The sequence below is a fragment of the Columba livia genome, chromosome 3 (genome assembly GCF_036013475.1).
Source record: "Columba livia isolate bColLiv1 breed racing homer chromosome 3, bColLiv1.pat.W.v2, whole genome shotgun sequence".
In the NCBI taxonomy this organism is placed as follows: Eukaryota; Metazoa; Chordata; class Aves; order Columbiformes; family Columbidae; genus Columba; species Columba livia.
This window is the reverse complement of record NC_088604.1, coordinates 8,527,261-8,552,987: the sequence shown is the minus strand read 5'-3', so window position 1 is coordinate 8,552,987 and position 25,727 is coordinate 8,527,261. Positions and strand designations below refer to the sequence as shown.

The following is a 25,727-nucleotide window of genomic DNA, read 5'->3' as shown; positions in this document are numbered from 1 at the left end:
CTGCAACACAACAGAAAATGTTTTCTAAGCACAAAGCTTAACTTCATAACAAACACCCTGTTCGCTCACCAACGTACAATGCTCGTTTCACTTTGTCAGTCAAAATTAATAATAGATTAAACAACTACACAGCAAGATCCCAGAGTAAAACACCCGAACTGCAAAATCAAGGAGGTCTGGTAAGGAAGAGACTGAAATTAGTTCTTAGGCGGCATTTTTTTAAACGCATTTTTGAAGGAGCTGGAGCTGTGTTTTCTTGTCACCTTTATTCAAGTATTTCACAGCAGTTATATTACAAATTACAGTAAAATGTTCAAAATTTCCAGAAATTCAAAAAAAAAAAAAATTTAAATAACTTACTTCAAACTAACATAAAATGAAGCCAAAATGCAAAACATCAATTTAAACACAGTTCTGAATAAAACTATAGAATCCAAAATATACCATAGTCGATGAAGGAAGTCTACTTAATCCACCAAGTAGACACACGTTAATGAAACCAAACAGGACTCCCCAATGTCTAAATAACCCAATGTACAAGATACAAAAGATGCAAGTACAAGCCCAAATTCAAGCTTACGTTGCGATTACAAAATAAAATAAAAACAAAATAAATGACTATCAGCTGCAGGAGCTGCCATTCAGGAGCCTGAAGGTAAAACCTGAGCTGATCCACCAAATTAATGAAAAAAAAACCAAAACAAAACAAAAGGAAGACAAGATATTACAAAAAACAGTAACCCTATAAATACATTGGCATATGAGGAAATCAAGTAACAATATAGAGGACACAAAACGAAACCAAAAAAATGATCACAGGTGAAATTCAAGCTTGCAAATACAATTAACTCCATAGCCATCAACTTCACCCAAGAGCAACTCTATTATCTCCAAAACAGCCCCACCAGCCCCAGGAAGCTCCTTCCTTCCACTGACCCCAGCACAAGGACTCACACAGGAGTTTATTTGCAATTCTCACAACAAGAAACAAGGAAGAGAGGGGTCAATTTGTACAAACTCTTGCCAGTGCTATGTGGCAAAAAATAATAATAATAATTAAAAAATTAAAAACATACAAAGAGTAAACAAGTTTAGACCACATGGACAGATTAACAGCTGTTTTAACGCTATAACCACCAGACATCTGTAAAGGAAAACAAAAACTGCATGTGGTTATTTGGGCTAGGAAGGCGAGTATATATCATTTTAGGTAAGCTGTCCACTAGAACATCTGATATCAGCTACTTTTCTCTAAGACAACATGGCAGCTCCTTAATTAGTAAAGTTGCCTCTTAACGATTTTTCCCAACCAACAACTGACAGTAAAAATTTTCCTTTAGAAACCTGACCTTTTAGAACCATTTGTAATGCTAGGCATTAGTTTAAACTTGCTTTTCGCGCTCACTGGTGACTAAAATTCTCAACTGTTTTAATTCATATAAATTTATTATCTTAAAAACGTATGCGGTTTTATCTTCCACAAGTGCTGCTGTTACTTGAACAAAAACTCCTTTGAGTAAGTGAAACTGGAATAAATATTCTTAAAAAATTCTGCAGCAAGAACCTGAGACTTGCAAAACCCCCTTTTATCAGAAACTTGCTACAAAAGATCTGCTACATTTCATTTAATCAAATCTTAAAGTTTGTAACAATTTCCATCAAAATACAAAATGCTGTTAATGTACCAGACACAAAAATATCTCAAACAGGTATGACGCTAATAAATACTAAACAAAACATGGAAAAAAATCCCATTAATCAAATCTGAGATCAAAGAATCTCATTTAAGATGTGTTTTCTGCTTGTTTTTGTTGTTTTTTAATCGCACTTTCCCACCTAAAAAATACAGTGTTTCTGCATGGGTTGCATTTAGAAAGTGTAACTAGATGTACATGAATCCTTAAAACCTTCTCCTGACATCAGCTAGAAAGAAAAACAGTGGCATTCGGGGGGAGAACAAGAACTAGGGTGGAATTGTTTTAATCATAATATACAAAGCACTTTGGATTACTGCAGCAGCCCAAGGCCCAGGTTGTTTCTCTGCAGCACTACACTACGATCAGCCATCGAGGTGGAGACACGTACCTCGCTTCTTCGGGTTGTAAATGGGAGCAGAGCGACCACAAGTCCTCCATGAACACTGTTGGTAACTAAAATACAAAAAGCTGAGGTAGCTCAGTATCTCTGCAGTAGTCCAAGACTGTTTTCTCTAATTAAAAACTAATCACACTGCGTTGCATATTTCTGGAAAGACACTTCGGCAGCTACGTAGGGACAGTCACAATGAATGGTTAATGACGGTGACACCAACGTCTCTAAAACACTTTCCATGTAGGTCTGAAATAAATCAGCCCAGGTAATATTTTAATGCTGAGCTTGTGATAAAATACGTTTTGCTTTTTTCTTGAAACTGCCTAGACTGTTCTCTCCAGTTTCCAGAAGGGAAAGGTTTTGAACTACACGATTCAGACCCAGCGAACTTTGGGCCGAACAGATCGAGTCAAGGGACCGTCCTCCGATCCCCCACACCAACAATGCTTCACACGGACCCCGCTGTGAAGCTTGGTTTAAGGTTTATTTTCAAGCGAGCTTGGGCTCCAGGACTTCGACCAACTATAGTGTCTTCTTACCTGCACTGCACAGTCCAAGCTATGTTACAAACACGGAACTTCAGAAGGAAACCTGCCAGTATTAAACTTGGTTTTCTTAAAGAACTCAAAATGGAAAACAAGGAGATGGTGGGAAAATGCTTCACTTTTAGCAACACAGAAGAGTTTCACCGTGTAACTTGTTTCTGAAACAAGTATACACCAATGAGAAAGGAATTTCACCATTTTGGTAAAGAATGTGGCTTTTTCAGTGTGTCTTAGTTTAGTTCTGTAGAGTAAGACAGGCATTATAGAACCATAACACCGGTTGCCATCCAATGAAGAGAATACAAATCATTCTTTTGCAGATCTTCATTCTGAAGACAGCTTTCTAACATTGCCATTTGCTATAATCCAAAACAATTCATTAGCCTTATCTTTCTCAATTGACTAAAAGGCACATTAAAGGCAGTTCTACAGAGCCTCATCTTCAAATCACTGTACATCCAGTTACTCAAGATTCCTACCACAATGCATCATTGCCTTCTTTAGAACAGATTTTTTTGTCCATTACCCCAGAGAAGAGAAAAATTGGAAAAAAAAAAAATAAGAAAGGTTGCCTGTTTAAAAATATTCAACTTAGATCTGCTCTTTCCAGTTCTCTTGTATGTGTTGGTCTCCACTTTGCCTGAAGTTTCCCCAAAGATAATGCATGTAGAGTGAACAAGAGCAGAAATGAGAACAGTTTCTGTAGCACCAAAAATCTCCAAGCTGTGGCATTGTATTCTTTATTTATATCAGATACAACTATATGAAGTTCCGTTTGGTTCTTGTAGGCTGGTTGGTTTCAGGTACCTGAGACAATAGCACCAAATTCAACAGAAAGAAAAAAAAAAGAGAGAGCACTTAAGACCAAGGCTCTGCACGTGCTTGGTGCAAATGGGAACTGAATGGCTCAGAGGACTGCTCTCCCGTGAGCAGTTTGAGAGGATAAACCCACCCATCTTGACGAGTTCACAGGAATGTTTCAAACACAACGACTGTTCTTTCCATCTCCTGCAAGAGACAAGAGCATCAATTATCCGTAAGTACACAGAAATAAAGTTACGTTATGTAAATGTATTTCCTGGGAAATATATAGATATTTTTCAATCTGAACAAAGAATTCATAGGGAAACAGACATTTCTGCTTATTAGCTGCTACCTGCTAGCAAAATAAGGCAAAAGAAACTAATTAAAAAGTACTAATGCAGGAAAGTGCTCCTCTGTGACAGTCCCCAAGAAAATCCAAGGGTATTAGGGTCACTTATATAATTACTGCACTCAATGTGCATTAAGAAAGTATTGTGATGGCACACCGCACAAATTGGTCTTACTGCACACTTGCGCTGTTGGTGACCCAGCTGTAAACACGTATCTGCACAGTTTGGAAAACCAAAGTAAAGATCAGTCTCCGTTCTCCTGCTGGATAAATGTCTTTTTAATCTACCTAACATTTGGCACAGATTTTCAACATATTTTTAGGTGAAGATGGCAGAGGACTAGCACAAAAATGGTTTGAAAAGTACTCTACAGGAACTCTACTATATCCTACACTAAGGCCTTTCCAGGTTTTGTTGTAAAATATTTATGGACAAAAATATATAGTGTTCAGTGACGCAACTGGAAACTAGTAACTGCTGGTCCTTTTTTTAGCAAGACTGGTTATCAGTTGAATCAGCAAGCTGATCCCAAACCCTCTACTCTACAGCTACAACAACACTGGAGGGATGCATGTCCACAGTTACAATTGGCCTACACGAATGGTGACGTGTCCAGCTCGCCGTCGATGCAGACAGGAGGCCTTTGGCAGCAAACAAGAGTAGAGGCAAAGGATGATGGCAAACCAGACAACTGCCTTCACAGACTGGTTGGGGTTGGAAGAGACCTCTGGAGATCATCCAGTCCAACCCAACTGCTACAGCAGGTTCACCAGAGCAGATCACACAGGAATGTGTCCAGGTGCGTTTGAATGTCTCCAGAGAAGGAGACTCCACAACCTCTCTGGGCAGCCTGTTCCAGGGCTCTGGCACCTCAAAGGAAAGAAGTTTCTCCTCATGTTCAGATGGAACCTCCTGTGCTTCAGTCTGTGCCCGCTGCTCCTCATCCTGTCACTGGGCACCACTGAAGCGTCTGGTCCATCCTCTTGACATCCACTCTTGAGATATTTCTAATCATAAATAAGATCCCCTCTCAGCTTCTCTTCTCCAGGGAGAACAGACCCAGCTCTCTCAGTCTCTCCTCATTAGAAAGATGCTTTAGGCCCTTAATCGTCTTCGTAGCCCACGACTGGACTCCCTCCAGTAGTTCCTTGTCATTCTTAAACTGGGGAGCCCAGAACTGGACACAGAATTACAGATGTGGCCTCACCAGAGCAGAGTAAAGGGGGAGGAACAACCTCCCTCGACCTGCTGGTCACACTTTTCCTAATCCACCCCAGGTACCATTGGTCTTCTTGGCCACAAGGGCACATTATTGACTCATGGCCAACCTGTTGTCAACCAGAACTCCCAGGTCCTTCTCTGCAGAGCTGCTTTCCAGCAGGTCCATCTCCAACCTGTACTGGTGCCTGGGGTTGTTCCTCCCCAGGTGCCCGACACTACATCTGCCCTTGTTCTTCTCTGCCCAGCCTCCATCCTGACCAGGTCTCACTGAACGGCAGCACAGAATTCTGGTGTGTCAGCCCTTCCTCCTGCCTTACATCCTGCTGCGCCAGACTTTCCCAAGGGCGTATTTACCCATCTAGAGAACGTCTGCAAATTTTTAAGGTCTTGTATGAAAGTCACAACCAGCAAACTGCATGGACTAGAGGTACGGATTGGTTTTTTTGGTCCAGTTACACAATTGCAGCAACATGGGCTCTATGTGCCCATACAATAGCTGCTACATCCATTGTTACTCATACCTCAAACGCTGAAACTGCTTCTACCCTATTTTAACTCTGCTAGCATGTGCTGCTGTATTCTCTCCTCTTTTTCCTCCATTCTTTTATGTTAAATTCTTAATCCTATTCTGAGGAAAGTATTATTAGAAACAACCTCTTTTTTTAAGTCATCACTACACTAAACTTTTCTGTTTATAGATAGTTTCCTCAAAATCTCTTTGAAGCTTTTGCCTGCTAGTACAGCAATAAACTCACAGCTTAACTCAGTACCTGAAAAAACAGCTTCACGAAATTCAGATAAAAAATAAAAGTAACTGCACAACATCACCTCTATAAGCTGTGATTTGTCATAGTCTCTGCGATGTCTGTAGATGCACTGACTGAGGAGTGAATACAATCTCTCAAGTTGGTCAACAGTCAGGTTGTCACTTTTCTTAACCACCAAATCAAGCAGTTTCTGTTGGAACAACAAAAGATGAAGAGGGTTTTCATAATCACTTTTTTTTAAAGGACAAATTAGAAACACAATCTCTTTCTGAAGCCCTATTTTGGAGGCATTCATACAAATAAAATGGGCCACACCTGTCTATCAGTAAAGCCTCTGCTTCCATGTAGATCCAGAAGGATCCAATGTCTCTTTCTCACTTCTCTGTGCGCACCCAGACTTTTTTTCTTGTCTTACATTTTATACTCAGTATAGCTGGGGTAATGTTTGCTCCGTTTGAAAGATACTTCATCTTGTTTCAACTCGGTCAATAATTACAGCAAAACAACCCATAAACACTGCCTTGATAGCTAAAGCAGACGTTTTTAAGAACTTGCAGTTGCATGAAATGATAAGAAATACTAGATGGAAACATGTCTGGAATTTGACTAAGGTGAAAAAATGGTACAGTGAAAGAAGAGGGAACACAACATATCTAAAACTGCTCAGAAACAAAAGGTAAAAGTGTGTATTTTACATAGCAGCAGAGAGTAAAATTTAATAATGCTCCTATTGATTCCAAAGAGATCATCTGTACTCCACAACAAATGGGATCTAAATTTCATAGTAGGTCAAGCTAGTTTCTACAACAGAAGACAGCAAATTCTGTTGTAACTTCGCTATAAAAGACACAAAACTGAGAGAAAATTAACTAGCAGGGGTTCAGTCTGACGCCAAAACATCAGCACAAATTCCAATTTGCTCTCCAATCCACTAACGGTTCTTTCCACCAAGTACATGGGGAAGGCAAAAGATGATGTTAACTCCTAATTAGTAGGCACCCAGCAGTTCCTCAGTAACTGGCATGTCCAATTAACACATATGAGTACCTGCAAAAACTGCAATTAAAAGACTGGACTGCTGTGCCATTACTGGATTTGTTAAGGTAGGAATGATGGGACAGTAAGGATAAAGTAGTTTTATTAACTTGCCATCCAAAAAACACCAATTGACAAACCATCTTCAAAAGTTACTGTGGCCACAATACTTTTTTGCAGTCAAAACCAAAGGAAATGTTGCTTCAAACCGAGAGAGGAAGCATTTTTCATGGAGCCTGTTAACAGTTCAATTTCTTTTTCGGCTCCATTACCTTTAGTCTGTCATGGTCAACAACTACAGCGGGTAAAGGATCTGATGGTTCCTCTGGGACCTGCTCCAAACTTGTGGGCTTTGACTGTTCCACAGCAACTTTGCGTGTTTTCTTGCTTTTGAGCATACCTGTAATTGGAAAAACAATTATCAACACTGTCAGCCTCTCAAAATGAACAGCTTGTTTCTTCGCTTCGGTTTGATTTTGCTTGTTTGGTTTGTCGGCTTTTTCTGAACCAAACAAGCATGATTGTAGCGGTGCACATTATTCATCAGCTTTGCAGAATTCTGAATGTTTATAGGTGCACAAAACAAGAGTTCAAGAAACACAAGTGAAACTGGTAACCTTCAAAACTGAACTGCAAAGTCCCAACTGAAAACTGAACGTAACCAGAAAAGCTTTTCCATTTTATCATTTCTACTAAGCAACATCAAATTGTAAGTGAAGTTCAGATCTTAAGCTGACACTTAAAATCTTTCTGCCTAAGTGAATCAAATTCTCATTTGATTTTTTTCTGAGGACCCCTTGTCATTATAACCATCCTTAACATACACAAAATTTAAACAATTACATTTAGAAATGTAAAGGCTCTTATCATACATCATACTCTTCTGATATTCTTAGGAACTTTCTTCTACTATTCTCATGGTCCCTTCCAACTTGGTATACTATGATTCTGCGATTCTCCTCAGCCTTTGAAAAAATACGTATGTACAAACACAGCCAACATGTATACAGTGATATTCTCAGAATTCTGATCTCTCATTAAAGTTCATTTACTTGGCAAATCTCAGCACTAACTTTTGAAGTCAAGATTTCATCATTCTCTTAGATAATTCTGAAAAGCTCATTAAAAAGGCAATCATGCATAAGGCTTTTATTTCTCTTCCCTGAGGAAACCGTGTCTCTTGTCTTCAAAGGACATGGCCCCTTCTTTCATGCAACACCAGGATCTCCCTTCTCATTCTCTTATCTTTTTGCTGCACTGTTACTGTGTTGACTGACTCCAAAGCCTTCTCCATTAGATAAACAATGGTTTATCTGACATTTGCTATTAGTTAAAATGCTTTAATTTATGCTACTAGCAAATATTTTTAAAGGAATGCATTCTGTATTTCCATGGTCCTTCATGCAACACCAATGATACTGTTATCATAAATCTCTAAAAACAAATCAAAATATATAATAAAGATCAAAATACAGATCAGATAGAACATATAGGCCAAAACATACATGTATTTGCATTGAGAATATTTTTAACTCTGCAATTACTGTTTAAATGTTATCTTGCATTTTCAGTATTTCCTATAAAGCAAACAAAAATAAACAGAGTATTTTAAGTATGGATATATACTTACTTGCCTAAGATAACATTACCGCAGGTCAAGGATGGACCTCTAAATTAACTATGCAGAATTAAATGTTGTAAACACACTGAAAGTTTCAAATAATTAGAGAGCAGTTCATAAAATATTATCATATAATAATAATTGTAATATATTCAGATTAAAAACACACTTACTAACTTGGACACTAAGGACAGAAACACTGAAAACAAGCTATACCTTCTTTATCTGCTTCAGCATCTTTAGTTTCAATGTCTGTGCTCTGTAGTGTTTTCTCATTATTGCTGCAATGTGGTAAGTCAGCTTTCACCGGATCAGCTCCTTGACTTTCACTGGAACCTTCCATTTTCTCCTTTGGCTGATCTTCAGACGGAGATTTTTGTTTGCTACTAGACCTATCGCTGTTGTCACAGGGTGAAACAGCATCGACTGTTTCCATCTTCCCATTGTGACACGCTAGAGCAGCAACACGTTCCGTGCTGTGTGCAGATGTCTCTCCGTTCACACAGTCCCCTTTCAATGCAGAATCCTTCCTTAATTCCTTTTCAGCACTCAGGGTAACACTGTCGGTTATTAAGAGAGATTCATTTGAGCTCTCTTCTTCTGTGGATGCAAAATTGTTTTCCTTTCCTGATGTCCCATTGTTAAGCCTCTGCTCTGCATCTATATCCATAATATCACAAGAGGATTCATCATTTGTCATAGAGAGATCTCCTGTTTCCTCTCCGTTCTCCTCAATGCAGTCAGTACTGATTTCCAGCTCTCCATTTTCCAGCAATTTACTGTCCTCTCCGTGATGTTCATCATCAGCAAACTTTGCATCATCTTCATCTTTCTTTAGATTATTGACCTTCCTCTTCTTAATAATGCCTTTGCCCCACTGTGAGCGTCGTCTCGATTTTCTCCTTATTCGAACTGAATTATAACGAGAGGGGAAAAAAAAACCACCCACACTTAGATGCACAGGTACTCCTCAGTAAACACACTAGGATATTAGAATATGCTGTAGTGTGTGAGGCAATCAAATGGGTTCACATTTCAAGGAAAAAAGCAAGCTGTCTGATGATTTCCATGTGAGCCTGTTACAGATACCGAGGACTTTTAGAAGTACAAGGGGTGAATGCTCAGCCGTGGACACGATTCCTACTCTAAACTATGGAAATCAGGAAGACCTGCTAGCCTTTCCTACTTAATGCATTTGATATACCCATTCGTAGGTAAAACACTAAAAGAAAACAACTAAGCAATGACACAGAAATCAGTCAATCTCATTTGGGTAATGCACACTCTATACACAGTTATTCTCATTTTCCCTTTTTAGAACCTCAGTAATTCAAAATTGCTATAAAATAAAACAAATAAAGTGCAATCCGTGGATTTATGGAATAATTCAGGTTGGAAGGGACATCAGGAAGTCTCTGGTCCAAGCTACTAAATAAACAGGGCAGCTCTGAGGACAAAGCGGGTTGCTCAGGGCTTTATCCAGCCACGTGTTGGTAACTCCCATGGACACAGACCACACGACATCCACGGGCATCCCGCACCAACGCATGATTGTCCTAACGGTGAAAAGGCTTTTTGCCCTATATCCAGTCAGCACCTCCCACTTCTTTCAATTCATGTCCGTTGTCAATTCAAACATATCTTCACTGTTTAAATCAGCTCAATCTCCCATTCATTCCCACCTCTGTCTTCAAGTTCACTGCACTGATAAAATGTGGTTTTAATAAAATGAGGATCTTTGTTATTGACCCAGACCATTCTAGCAACCCTGTCTACAGCAAGACAAACATCTGCATGTGTGCAATGAGTCTATAAGCAGAAAGGGAATCACAGCCCCTCATCACCAATGTCTTCCCCCATACTACACAACTCAACTTGAAGCATCGTGGGCATGTGATCCTTTTTCCTTACTTCTGCATCCTTACTTGTTTCATTTTTTCCTATTTCTTACATGTGCTTTCTGTGCCTTAAAAAACAAAACAAAACGAAAACCACAGTGAACTTTTTTCAGAAAGGAAATTCTCTTTACTAACCTATTTGCAACAAGATACAACTAAGGCACCAATCTCAAAGAGATTTTGCGGTGTACATTTGCCATTCAAACCTAATAATGTTGTCGATGCCCTTTTCCAGAGCACTAATAGGACACAGCGCAGAAGACTAATGAGAAAACTGGGTAAAACAGAAACTTCTACATTGAAATTCAAGTAATGATGCAGACTGCTCATATTTTTGCAGAAGTGCTGAAGTTGCAGCCGAGTGATTAGAATTGAAAATCACAGCCAATGGAGATTAACAAATTTTCCTCCATTTTGAAAGGAACTCCCGTGTTGAGCACCTCCATAATGTTCTTGGTATACGTAGGTTGATTTACAGGATATTAAGCCGTAGATCTGTTTGCCAACCTCACACTGAGTCACAAAGACCAGTGTTTATTAAGTTGCTTTGAATACACAAGCACTACGCAGGGACAAGTGTTGAGGATTAAATCACAGAGGCTCAGAGAAGCACAACTGTACTTCGGCATCTCCTCCCCATGAACAGTGTATGTAAGCAGGTGGTTTACTACATTACAAATAAATCTTAACCTTTTAGTTTTCAAAGCTATCTAAATCTTCAGTCACACTGCAATAAAGCCAGTCTTGGAGTGTGTATTTATTGTTACAAATAATCCTCGCTGAGAACTCTAAGATTGAAGGGGAAAACCCCCTTTCTCCAGCTGTTTTGTAGATTTGATTGTGGTTTCTACAGCCTGTTTCACTGTTTTATTGATGAAAAACTACAACCTGCTCACGTAAATCTTCAGGAGTTCACATAATCTTTCCCTAGATTGTGCAAGAGATTTTCATTAACAACAGAAGTGGCAAATCCGAAACTAAACAGGGAGATATTAACTTACAGACAAAACAAAAATCCCCCTATTAGGCAATGAGTTTAGCCTCAGGTCAACTGCAACGATGAACAAATAAAACACAGAAGGAATGTAAAAGTCTTTTAAAGGAAATTTAATATGTCCTAAAGTGTATAAATTAATAAGAAAGTTTCATTTTTTAAAGGTACGCTGATTTTAGCTTTTCAGACCGACTTTGCTGTAAGAGTCCTATAATGTCAAACATATATGACATTTATTATATCAATGAATTGCACTTCAAATATGCCCATTTTACCAGTGGATTCCTTTTGTCCGCCGTGCGAGCCTTTCTCAGGATGAGAACCCACAACTTGCCTAAACACACAAGCGCATCCCCTAAAGTTCCCAAGTGTGCGAGAAATCTCATTAAAGTAAAATGAAATTAATCCTATATTACACATTTCATTAAACTTCAAGTTCTCCTAAATGACAGCAAGTCCGGCTGAACTCTCATCTTACGCAGTAGTATCAGAACATATGTTGTGCATGCTGGGTTTTGTTGTTTTAAATTATAAACCTAGGACAAAGCAACCGCAAAAGGTGCCGCAGAAGATGCCCACCCAGGAGTTCTGAGGTTTACACTGCATCAAAACCAGTAAAAGCAGAAAATGTTCAGCTACCTTATTCAAGTATGCACACATACAGAGCTCTGGTTGAAACGCTGCTATTATTATAAAATGGGTGTTATGTCACAGTATTTTAAAAAAATTGATACTTCCAACCAAACCCTGAGATTTAAGAAAGAACAGAGTTTCATCACCAGATTCTGCAGAACATGCCCTCCTAATATTTAACTGTATTTGTATTGATAGAAGCAATAACTTAGCTACTTTTGGCTTTCAGCCACATTTAGTTGATAAAATTCAGTTCATGCTAAAGTTTTCCCATCCCAGACTCTTACGACTTCTTAAGGCAGAACCACCATCACCTGAGACACCCAGACCTGTAACCAACAAGCGACCAACACTTCAAAAATCCTGGTATTTTTGTCTGTATACTTCTAAAAATTGACCTTTTTCCCCCATCCCAGCCATGAAAGCCTTGTCTTTGCAGACTTTCATAAACCCACCTAAATCTCTCATTTGAATTTAACACAAAACTGCCCACATCATTTTCAAGGCCTCGGCGAGATCCTTAGTCCCCCACCTAATGTATCTTTGAGCCCATTCATCAGTTTTTATGCTCTTGATCATATTGAAAATAAATTGTAGTCCTCACATTTAAACTGCTCCCTCAAAGCGACACCTTTCTGCTCTGTGCAAAGGAACGTCCTTTGGGATACGAGAAGAAATTTTGGTTCCAGATCATCAGCACCCATAATATCATTACAGAGATTTTCCTTTTATCCAGCCAGACAAGCCTCTAGGAAGAGGGGAAAGCTGAGCAAGGAATCCAACATTTAAAAACAAAACCCACCACCGGTCTGTCTGTCTGTCCTGCCCACTTCCCCCAGTAAAGCTGAGAGAGTGGCACAAGCAGGAAGGTGTTTAATGCAGCATGTTTAATGGCCAAATGTAGAAGTCGGCACCAGATTTCATCACCTAGACTGATTATATTTACTGGAAAGAAAAAGGCACTAGTGAGAGAATAACACAGACCTGAGAAGCTGTCACATTAGGCAGGAAAGAGTAAAATTTATCGCTGAATCCTCCAAGACAATATGATCCAAAAAGGAAAAAGGAGCTACCACAGGGTATAACTGATGCAAAACTAAAGGTCTAATGAGCAGGAGCTACTGCAATAATAGACTGCTACTAAAAAAATAAACTTAATCTGGACTCCCCTGTCTCTAGCTTAATGTCAATTTAAGACTGTAAACTAGCAAGAATAGAATCCCACATGTTTTATTTTATGGTCAGGGTGACTCATGACACACAAAAGTTTACAGTAAGTAACAGCATGGGACAGCTATTTACAGGGAAAAACTTCACATTAACTTTGTTAAAAAAAATTAACAGAGTACAGACAATTGCAAGTTAACACCTTAACACCTTTTCAGTTTTTCCTTTTAAAACGACTCATCTGAAATCTACCCATTGATATCCAGTCTTTTGGCAGTGTTTGTGCCAGAGGCAGTAGAAATACTATTGTCAGAGGAATCCTGCTTTATAGAACTGACTTTCTGTAACTCAAACTATTATAATACCAATTATTCACACATGAATACACTCACTTGCCTTCTGAATTGCTGAACTCTTCTCACTATCATCTTCACATAACCTCTACAGATTTGCCAAAGGGATCCTCACTTCAGCTCTAGTTTCTTTCTGGTTTGCTCCTTTGTAAGTCATTATTCAGAACTTTTAATGGCAATAAATACCTGTTAGACCACAAGTCACGCATAACATTTCACTTGGGTTCACATGAAGCTGGTATCAAAAACAACCCTTCCTCGCTCCGGTCTTTTTTTCCCCGAAGCTGCAGAGTCTCTGCAGACAGCAGTTTTAAAAAGTGAGATGTAATACAACGTAATTAATCACTGAGCACAAATTTAGTTTAGATTTTGTTAAGCGGCGAGGTTGCTCAATTCTTCCATTCCTATGTTGAGACACTTAAGAGTCGGCTGGAAGATCCCTGAACTTCAGGCAGACAGCACTTCCCCCCACTTGCCTCCCACAATTAAACAATACAAATCCTGCACTTCACTTCAGGAGGAATAGCCCTCCAGGCACAAGTTAAGTGAAATTAAACCTCTAGCAGGCTTTCAGAAATTCTAGCCCACTGGAAGGTTCTGCCTTAAGACTCCCAAGTCATGACAACATCTTCTGGTGAAACCAGCACCCTTACCTAGGGCTGCACACCAACCCCATCCAAAGCAGAGTATGGTTCTTGGATACTGAAGAACAGTGATGGTCAAAAAATCCAAAACAATACAAACAAAATCACAGATCTTCCCCACATTCCTGAAGTGTTTCTGCAAGATCTGGAGGTAACTGTCTCTTTTTTGGCACAAAGTAGATCTCAAAAACATTGGGGAATGGTACAGAAGCTCCGAAGTTGAGGAACACGCTGTTGCCGTCCCTCAGATCCCTCCGTACAGTGACAGAAGTGCAGACCGTACAGAAATAAAGTTAACAGCTGGAAAAGGAAGCAGATATAATAGGAAGATCCAAAGATTGTCAATCATTAACAAGCAAGTCTGCTTGCCTTAATGTGGAGGAAGTCTAACGAGAAGATGTAGCAGTCAAAGCAGAGATGTTTCTCTCGCCATTTCTGTAGTTTGACTACTCCAGGACATTGAGTGTAGTACAGTATTAGTGGGGACTAACAAGTTCACTTTATGCCACAGAAAAGAAGACCCTGCCATGCCTCTGCACTGCTTGAAAGTCCACCAGAGAATGTGAATCCTCTGTCATTAAACGATAAAACTCACATCCATCAAACAGTAGATTCTCTGTTGTTACCTCTATTTCATGAAGAACTCCTGGGGGTTAAAATCCAAAGGAGATTCTCATGGAAAGCAAGATCACCATAGATCTAGATTTTGTGTCTGCAGTATTATCAAGAACCACTTGAAGCAACGCACCTGTTTTAAGTTTTTCTTCCATGATCAAAACCCTACACCTCTTTCTGATGTCTTGTGCGTAAAGCAACTCAAAAGCCTTGAGAAAGCACTTATTACCAGCAATTCACACTCTCTTGTGCAGCATCCAGGATACCTGTATCTCTGCTACAGTAATTTAGCTGTTTCCAGTAGCTCCACATTCCTTACCAAGGGGCACTGAACAGTCCACTTGAAAGTCTCTGGAGTTTCCAGCCACCAAGTCCCAAACTGCAGCCAGAGATAAGCAGCACGAAAGAACAGAGCACAGTTCCACGATGGCTTAAAAAGCAAAACGAGGTGCCAGCTTCCACTAACAGACAGAGCCATTTCTCCCTCCAAAGCCAGCTATAGCGTTTTCACCACCTCATTTCTGCCAGCACTACTGTTCCTGCAGTAAAACAGATAAGGGAACTAAATCTGTCCGAAACACTACATATATATACATTTTTATTTTCCGGGTTAGTTTTCAACATCTTCAGATCCCCAACTGAGCTTTCCAACTCACAAAAAATGGTGCTGGCACAGTGGAGATGGTGGAAATATGCAGCCAGCGAAAAGGCAAGACGGCACCTTTAGTAGTAACCTGCAGTCTCACCAGCTTGAAGTGACTGTGGAAATAACCCCTAGAAGACGTGTCATTTTATTCACCTAGACAGAAGGCAATTAAGGCACAGACCTGACAAACATATTTAGAAAATGTACACAACAACTTAACATATATAGCATATATAACAAGTGATATGAACAACTACTTGAAGAACCTGGGCACTTGTGCTCAAACAGAAGTTCCATAAGACAAGATGAAGTGTGTTTAAAAAAAAATAATCTTGGCTGTAGTATCCCCAGAATTTTCTCCCCTCAGTCACCTGCCTTCCCTACCATCCCTATAATGCTCTCAACTCAAGCTCTTCCCAGTATTTCTCACAAAACTCTCCAAGTATCTGCTGTTCCTCCCTACCTTGGCTGAACAGCTTAACAGATTTACCCCGATGGCCAGCACACTGTTTTAACCCATCAGCTAACAAGGGCAGGCAGAACAGGGGAGATTCGGGCTAGACAAAGAATTACAGAATCACAGAATGTCCTGAGTTGGAAGGACCCACAAGGATCACAGAGTCCAACTCCTGTCCCTGCACAGGACAACCCCACAGTTCACACCATGTGTCTGAGGACGTTGTCCAGTCTTTTCTTGAACACTGTCAGGCTCGGGGCCGTGACACCTCCCTGGGGAGCCTGTTCCAGTGTCCAGCACCCTCTGGGTGAAGAAGCTTTTCCTCATGTCCAAACTGAACCTCCCCTGGCACGTCTTCCTGCCATTCCCTCAGGTTCTGTCACTGATCACTGAAGAAAAGAGCTTGGCCCTGTCCCTTCTCCTCCCCTTGTGAGGAAGCTGTAGACCATGATGAGACTTTTTTTTTTTACACTGAGTGTGGTGAAACACTGGCCCAGGTTGCCCAGAGAGGTGGTGGATGCCCCATCCCTGGAGACATCCCAGGCCAGGCTGGACGGGGCTCTGAGCAACCTGATCTGGGTGAAGATGTCCCTGCTCATGGCAGGGGTTGGACTGGATGAGCTTTGAAGGTCCTTTCAACCCACACTATTCTGTGATTCTAATAGGTAACTACCATTTTCAATCTATAACCTTTTGCTTCAGCAGATTCGTAGATTTATCCGGCTACCAATTTTCACAAAACCCGCAGAAATGTTATCTTTCAGCCCTCAGCTCCTGTCAAATCTGCCTGAGCCTGGCGAAATGATTCAGAAGTTATTAGGGGAGGCAAGATGGACAGAGAGCATGGTGGTATTTTCTTGGGAAACCAAGCTAAAAATACCATTTACATGAAACCAGAGCAATTATGTTAGTAAGGTACCTGACAAGACAGCCACATAGAAAAAATAAAGAGAAAAAATGAAGTCAAAAGAGAAGAGACAATCAGATTAATTCCAGCTGTGGAGATCAATTTTAGACTTTCCACCTCTATAGATGTGCTAATTTTCCCTCTGCTAGGGAGCTCTTTGCAATAGCAACTATTACAGCTATTTACATTTTTGGTACATTCAGACGGCTCTTGGGGACGACTGAACGACATCTTCCCTGCTGCAAGAGAGCCACGAGCAAACACAACGTTCTTCTGCAGCTTCACAAGCTGAGAAGATGTTCCTGCTCTAATTAAAGTGACATTCAATAGGGTTTACAGCATTCAGTTATATCATATAGCTGAAAGCTTCAAGGCTGCCCATCAGTTTCTGTGTCAAGGCGGCAAAATTCTTAAAAACCAAAGAAAACTGAGGTTAAGAAATTTGTAATAATCACAAGAACATCAACAGCTTCTGCAGACAAAACCTTGACACCAAGTCCTTACACCATTTAAAGGAAATATTGCCACAATTTTCAAAGGGGAGAAGGAATAAGATATATCTAAAAGGTCAGAAAACTTTATTACGTTGCTTGTATGCACCACTTAAGAGGAAAAAAATAGAAGAACTCATTAAAAAAAAACTTTGTCTTAAAAATCTCTCTTTTTGCCATATTTATAAGAACGGTGGTGATAATGCTTTCAGGAAAACCTCCTTAAGAGAGGCTGAGCAATCTTGCATTACTGAGTTAGAAAGGAGATGAAAAACAAGAGAATATTTCAAAAGTCACTGATTAGGTGAACTGTAGGACCCTCTTGGCCCCCCGTCAGAGAAAAAAGACATTGGGTTAATTCAAGAGGCAAGTATTTAATCATGATGAACGAAGATTTCTTTGCCACTAGATAGCACCGAATGCAAAAGCTTGATGGGATCCCAAAAAGGAACCGGCAGTCAGGATTTATTGCAACTCCCACAAATTCACTAAATGGCATTTTAAGTTAGAATGACAAAGCCTACAGGTTCTAAAAGAACTGTTAACAACTCAGAAACAGCCAAGTTGGTATTTCCTTCAAAATCAGGCAAAAAAAGGAAAATTCTCAAATGTTTGCAACTTTCTTTTAAAGCATCTGGTTGAAGGCCCAGTCAGACACAGGAGGGGGAACTACTCTCATCCCAGATGCTAAATGCTACGCAACAAAATGATACAAAATGATAAATGAACAATATGATAAAGAAATAAAGAGACAGTTGTCTCAGCTCTGAATAAACACGTCCTTAAAACCCAGAAAAATGACTTTTAATGTTGTTCGTAAAGTTACAGTACTTGCCTCTGTCTCAAGTGAGAATCAAGTCAAGTCAAACCCCTTTTCTGGAGAGCAGGAGGAGAAAATAAAACAGTAGCAAGTGTAGGATTTGTGACAAAACACCAGCAGCTATGAGGATTTTAATGTTAGCATCTGGATGTTAATATGCCAAATTCTGAATCCAAATTCAGAACTAGTCCAAAAGGCAGAAAACAGTTAAAATAATCAAAACCATGTGGCATCTGGTCCGCCATGTCCTTTGACACGGCATTAAATGCCTCAAGTACAGCAAACACTGACAGCAGTTTAAGAGAGCTCAAAGAAAAGAGACTGAACGGATGAAAATCAGACAAAGATGGAGAAATAAAACAGCTTCTGAGAATGATTATCAACAAAAGACTTTTTCTTTCTAAAAGTAGTTTCTTAAATACTCCTGCCAAAACCTCTTTTCCAGTCCTGTTTAACATCTTTATTGATGATTTAGATGAGGGGATTGAGACCATCATCAGCAAATTTGCTGATGACACCAAGTTGGGAGGGAGTGTCGACCTGCTGGAAGGCAGGAGGGCTCTGCAGAGGGATCTGGATAGACTGGAAAAATGGGCTGATTCCAGTGGGATGAAGTTCAATAAGGCCAAATGCCGGGTGCTGCACTTTGGTCACAACAACCCCCTGCAGCGCTACAGGCTGGGCACAGAGTGGCTGGAGAGCAGTCAGACAGAAAGGGACCTGGGGGTGCTAATTGACAGGAAGCTCAACATGAGCCATCAGTGTGCCCAGGTGGCCAAGAAGGCAAACGGTATCCTGTCCTGTATCAAAAATAGCGTGGTCAGCAGGACAAGGGAAGTGATCCTTCCCCTGTACTCTGCATTGGTGAGGCCACACCTGGAGTATTGTGTTCAGTTCTGGGCCCCTCAGTTCAGGAAAGACATTGAAGTGCTGGAGCGGGTCCAGAGAAGAGGAACATGACTGTTGAAGGGACTTGAACATAAGACCTATGAGGAGAGGCTGAGGGAGCTGGGGTTGTTTAGTCTGGAGAAGAGGAGGCTTAGAGGTGACCTCATCACTCTCTATAACTACCTGAAGGGAAGTTCTAGCCAGGTGGGGATTGGTCTCTTCTCCCAGGCAGTCAGCAATAGGACAAGGGGGCATGGGCTTCAACTCTGCCAGGGGAAATTTAGGCTGGATATTAGAAAGAAATTCTTTACAGAGAGAGTGGTCAGACATTGGAATGGCTGCCCAGGGAGGTGCTGGACTCGCCGTCCCTGGAGGTTTTTAAACTGAGATTGGACATGGCACTTAGTGCCATGATCTAGTAAACGGACTAGAGTTGGACCAAGGGTTGGACTTGATGATCTCTGAGGTCTTTTCTAACCCAGTCAATTCTGTGATTCTGTGATTATAAAGCAGAAACGCATACAATAGATTTAGAAAACAAAAATTAACCAAACTACCACAGAAAAAGGTATGACCAAACATCATTAGTTTAGAAACCAGATTTTCTGCAGCAGTTTTTAATACCCTTGCTTAATCTCCCTACAGTTCTTTCTACAGACATCACTAATCACTTCAATTATTGGGAAAAGTCAGCAGTGTGTTTACTTCATATTTCATAAAATGACTTTTGTATAAAACTTGTATTTTTAACACTTCACATAAACAAAATATTTTAATATTTTTATTTGCTCCGAATGGCATTTTCACAGCTCTCACATTTAGCATCTGGCATAACAGACATCTTCTCTATGAATAAAGCATAAAATCTGCAGTCTATGACTACAATATATTGTTAACTGTTATTGTTATTATTGTTAACTGAATTATTATTGTTAACTGAAAAAAAACCCCAAGAATGTAAACCCAAATCTTCCCTATGCAGCTTACTTATATGTAACATTAGAGGAAGCAACTGCAAGACAGTGAAATAATACGCAACATACTCCATCTACTGGCAAAATAGAGCAGTAGGACAGATTTTTACTACACAGTATCTCAATAATTAGAGAGATGCTCATGTTTTATGCCCTACGTGTGTCTAAAACCACTTAGTAATCGTTAATTTACCAGACACACCAAACTGTACGTTGCTGGGAGTTTTCTCTTCCACACACATATATATACGAAGGTGAAACGAGACCCTTTATTGGTGCCCAGTGACAAGAGGCAAGGAGGAAGATCAGATCTCCAGAGGTTCCTTCCAACCAGAGTGATTTTGTGATGCTGTGATCATACAACTACATATATCAGGCTTTTGACCCACGTCCCGTTCTATATTCCCACCAGAACACTTGCGCTTTTCCCCAAATACACAGCCAATATGGAAATTCTTTAAATTATCGCTGGCAGAACTCTCCCAAACGCGTTTTCAGCAACTTCTAGTAATGCAATACTTTTAAAACTCATCTATCCTATATATTGCACACAATCCACTGCAGGCGCACGTTCAGCAAGGGAAATGGAAGTTGCTGATTAAATCTAACTCAGGAACGTGTATCGCTGTGCCTTCAAAGAGAACAACTGGTTGGTACCACACTTCTGATAGCCCATCTGGCCTAATAAAATAAAATTTAAAAAAAAAAAAATCTAAAATACATTAGAAAACTTAAATCACAAAATAATAAGCAACTTAAAACCTAGATGAAGCTTCATATAAAATATATAACCTCGGAAAACAAACCAATTCACGATGAACCGACTCCTGTTCTCTCTGTACTGGTCCTGACCACTAAACAGGGCTTTAACGTGGGGAAGGCTCCTGCACTGCCTGGAGTTCACTCTGTTTTGAGAGAAGATGCTTGACAATAATTCCCTTTAGAGTTCTCAAGTGTTTCATCTGAACAGACCTTTCTGCAGCTATCTTCTAAAAATACTGTAAACAAAGCTCCTAAAAATAATTTAATCAGGAAAATAATCACAGAGTCATTTAGGTTGGAAAAGACCTGTAAGATGTTTTGATTTTATTAATGTGCGATTCTTTCCTTAGATTTATCTAAGGAAAAAGATTAATTCAAGTTCAAACAGCAGAAAAATTGGAAGATTTTCAGAATTATTAATTGGAAAGTACAGTTTTTAATCCTGCGTAATTAAAATATATGAATCATTGTCCTTTTTACTCTGCTGATATAATACATTTTAGTCTTAAAAACAACAAACCTTGGTTCTTGACCATAAAAAAAATTTGCATTGTACCTCTAAAATTCTCTCTGTTCAGAAATCCCTTCACTGAACTTGGTTCTTTCATTTATACAATCCCAATTCACCATGTATTTTAATTTGCTGCTATTCGAGCTCCCTACAATATGCTCAGTTCTGCTCTCACCTACTCAAAAGCTCCTTCCTCCAAACACCCATCCAAGTCTCTATCTCCTCCAAGATTCCAGTCTCTCCTGTACTTAGCACATCAATCTTTAAGTGTGCTCATAGACTACTTGAATTCTTCTGCAGATTTCTACCTGCTCATCAACTCCTGCTTCTCTCTCTCGATTACTTGATGCGTCACATCCCCCTGGACTCGCTACCTTACCCAGACTCAGCATTAAACGGCGGATTTTCATTTGATCATAGTCCCAAACACCACCAAGCCTCAGATTTTCTAGCCTTTTAACCTAAATCACCAAAATACCAGCAGGAACAGTGCCTTACACTAACTTCTTTTTCTTTTTGGCCACAAAGAAACATTGGCAGCTTCCCTCATGAGCTCTAGTCTTCCAATGATGGCCACCGCATCTCCATCGTGAGGTGGAGAAGACAGCAGAGGCACCAGAGCTTCTATGTATATAATACAAGTCACCAGTAACGGGTCACTCTCTTCCCAAGAGATGTCGAGCTTGGACATCTATAAACGCGCTGCACCGCACACAGAGCAAGGGAAGCGCTCTGTAGATGAGCCAGAGTGAGAACATCCACCTTGGGTTGCATAGAAAACTAAAAGGAAGTTGCAAATTCTTTCCCTCCTCTCCGTGTTTCTGCACAAGCTGCCAAATGAATAGAGAGCAGCTCAGATCCACACCATCCATTTATTATGTAACAATTTATTCCAGCCATAACTCTGTACAATTGACTTTAATTCCTTTAACAGAAGAAATTACAGCTTCAGGAAATAAAACCACACACCTCTAATTAATTAAACTATTTGACATCAACACTATCATTCATATATAAACAATGTTCATCCCTGGACAGTTACCGCTGTGCCTTGAAAACACTTTCTCATCAAGGAAAAGCACCATGAAGGAGAGCACAAGCAGCAGTGAAATCTGTCAGCTCTAATCTATCAGTTCGCCTACTAAGCAATAATTGATAATGCTATTAATAATATATCGATAATGGATCCCACATCTTCAGCAGGAAAGCCGTGCACAACTATCGGTATATCCCTCATATTCGCTTCCTCTTAGTGTCTTTATTCTGTTTATAACAACAAAAAACCCTGTTGTGCATTTACCTCTTCTAATCAACGTACCTCTAGAAATAATTAGCAGTGCCTCTGATTACCTCAGCACAGTTAAACAGTCACTCCTCACAAATCTAGAGATTTTAATCAATTGGACTAATCCAGTAGACTACAGGGAGAGTATATTAACACCCTCCAATAATGGGTATTGACTATTGAAAACCAGGTGCCGTAAAGGAAAACAGTTAAATTTGTCATCTCTTTTCTAACTTTTCATGTGATACTCTATATATTGAGGATAGGAGATGAATAACTATAGTGCATGTGAGGGAGTATGAAGCAGCGTGTAGGTGTATATACCTGTGAATACACAAACAGAGTAAACAAATTTTTACACTTAAGCAGATAAAAGCAATATTCTCATTGGATCAAAGTCATACCGAAAATACTTTTTTACAAAGAAAAAGTAACTCATATTACATTAAAAGAAGTTTATCACAAAAACAGAAATCCTGCTTCTTTACAACTACTTGTGCAGAGACTTCATGTGGTCAGAAAAAGAGTATTTCATAGAATCATTCCTAAAATTTCATGTGTTTCATGCCTAAAATTACTTCTGGAAATAATAAGTAAACAGTAGCAGAGACACCTTTTAAATGTCTGTCAGTGGAAACACCTCTGATTTTGCACACTTATCACCCAGGTACTCACATGCACATTTATTCGCAGAGTTGGGCCACACCGCCATTGGGGGTTTGGTTTTGTTCCGAAAAGCCTCTTCGGCTCTGGCTTCTGTCTTCCGTACAGCGGAACCGTGAGGATTCACTTGTTCTGCTGTTACTGATAAGCCTGCGTACAGAAGATAACCATACCTATTTAAATAAACCAAGCAGCATAAAACTATTGAATTCTAAAAGAAACGTGGAATACCACGCTGCAATCAGAACACATCAGTTAATATTTAGTTGGACATTCAAAACAAAGATTAGAATCAAGAATATTTGTTTTGTACTGACAAAATAACTTACCGGTTACATGGTCTTAAAACTGTCAGCTCTGATGGCTTAGAAAAATATGACTCGCTCTCACACTTGGGGACCCAAAGATTGCATCCTTCTATCTGTATTTCCTCTATAAAGCAAATTCTTATTGACAGTTTCATTTTTTCTTCTAATTTTAAATAGATGATTTAAAATAAGTGGCAATTCATAATGCCATCGCACACCACATCAAAAAGAATATCTGGATTGTCACCATGATCTATGTTATGTAAAACGGATCCATCTCAGAGTCAATATGATGTGATTCTGCTTTTAACAAAAAGTCTGGTTTGCTTTCTGTAATCTAAGTTCATCTCATAGCTTCTACTATTTCAAATGGTTTTTAATTAAGTTGAAAAAATGAAAAGTTTCATATTGGTTAAGCACATCTTAAAGCCATTAACAGATCTCTGAACTTCCATATTCGTGAATTAGAGTTTCCCATCCATCCACTAAGTGTCTTCAAAATGTCCTATCGTGTCTCCAGTAGTAACCAGAGCCCAGTGACCAAGATCTGACAAGAACCACTAAAACTGAGGGATGCAAAAACTAAAAGATTCAGAAAGAAACTCTCACCTCACAGTTAAAAGCTACAGCACAAGTTTCTAGACATGATTATGTGTATTTTAAACTGCATATCAAATCTCCTTTATTACTTGAAACATCCACCACTTCCACCTTGTTAGCTGCTTGTTTCAACAAGACGCTGCAAATTTCAATAATCTAGTATTTTTCTTTAATTTACCAATTTAGAACTTGTTATTCTTAGGTCTGCAGTCTTTCAATAACAGCACCTCATTTCAGTAACAAAAGAACAATAAATTCTAGTTTAACTTCTAGATACTATCATAATTTTGTCATGCAGTTTATCACTCTCTTAAACCTGAGATTGGCCACCAGTCTCAGTACTAAATAAAAAAGGCAGATCTATCACAAAAACAGAAAAGTCATGGAAAAAGAAAGTGATGCAGAAAATACCTTCCATTTTAAACCTGTGTAAGACTGCTAACTAACTTGCCAAGAGAATTGTGAAGAAAATGGATATGGAGCTTTTTAGCCTTAACCCTCATCTTCAGCATCCTGGAAATAAATTAAGAGCTAATACGTGGCACAAATCAGAAAATCAATGGCTTTTTAACTGAGTGAAGATTAAAAAGCCTACACTATGTGTCCCTCGCTTTCCAGACTCCTCTGGGATTCCAGACAGAAACACTGGATAACATTTCCAGAGAACCTATTAGAAGCCTCATGCAGATCAGCTTGCTCAATTCCATCCACATCTCACGTTGGAGCCTTTCCAAACGTAGCCAAGAAAATGCTGGCCAAAATCTATCCGAGTATAGGGCACATTGCTTTTGTCAGAAGGCAAATTTCCTTTCGGATGGCCACAGCCACCAAAACCTGATCCAATCTGTGACCAAAACACTCCCCTGACCTCCTCTGAGAAGGTATTAATACAAGTGTTATATTCAGTCCAAGAACCACTAGTAGCTTTGCAAGATAAACCTGGACTTTCTTTTTCTTTTGCCCATAGTCCACTGTTTGCATTATTGCTCTTCTTCCACAAGAGTTCTGTTGTCAAGCTAAGAATTTTAACGCTGGTAAGGTTTGATGGTAGGATCCTGTGTCAAGCTGAGTCCAGACATACCCTGTTTCCCTGAAAATAAGACTTGCCCCGAAAATAAGCCCTAGCATATATTTTCAGGATTTTTGAGGATGCTCAAAATATAAGCCCTACTCCAAAAATAAGCCCTAGTTACAGTTAATTTAAAAAGTCAATTTAAGTAGTGTCTAGGCAGCTACACATGTAAAAAAGTAAGCACCTTTTGGAGCAAGAATTGTATAAGACCCTGCCTTATTTTCAGGGAAACAGGGTATGTGCAGAGAAATGCGGACACCAAGTTGGCTTTCTTCCCCATCAGACTTTATACACACTAGTCCAGTGCTTTGAAAGGACGATGAAAAGAGAAGCTTAGGGCACTTGGAGCTGAACAAAAGCCTGTTGTGCATCACGCGATGAAGCCCACTCGCTGTAACTTCAGCATCAACATTCATTTAAGGTCTTGCTTGGCCACCTTTTGTTGATACTAAAAAGAAGTACTTAAGGGTTCAATCCCCCACCACTTTGTCTCATCCACTGGTCAGATAACAAGGCTGGCTGCCCCACTCTGCGTGATTTCATCAGGAAGCTCCACTGAGGAAAACAGCCAGTATAAGCAACCACTCTTCCATTTAGGTGACCAG

The 25,727-nt window shown here is 39.7% G+C and overlaps 1 protein-coding gene across 3 annotated transcripts in view; it reads right to left on the bottom strand.

Moving 5' to 3' along the window:
* Nucleotides 1-247: 247 nt before the first annotated feature.
* ATAD2B (ATPase family AAA domain containing 2B) overlaps nt 248-25,727 on the bottom strand; it is an 88,029-nt gene continuing 62,549 nt past the window's right edge. For 2 of the 3 annotated variants that reach the window (XM_065055768.1, XM_065055770.1), the window contains exons 24-28: nt 23,155-23,292; nt 8,651-9,346; nt 7,086-7,213; nt 5,840-5,968; nt 248-3,644 (exon numbers count right to left, since the gene is read on the bottom strand). In XM_065055768.1, the coding sequence (XP_064911840.1) occupies nt 3,603-3,644; nt 5,840-5,968; nt 7,086-7,213; nt 8,651-9,346; nt 23,155-23,292 (1,133 nt within the window). In that variant the 3' untranslated portion in view covers nt 248-3,602. The remainder of the gene's footprint in view (nt 3,645-5,839; nt 5,969-7,085; nt 7,214-8,650; nt 9,347-23,154; nt 23,293-25,727) is intronic. The other variant, XM_065055769.1, reaches the window with a different exon arrangement.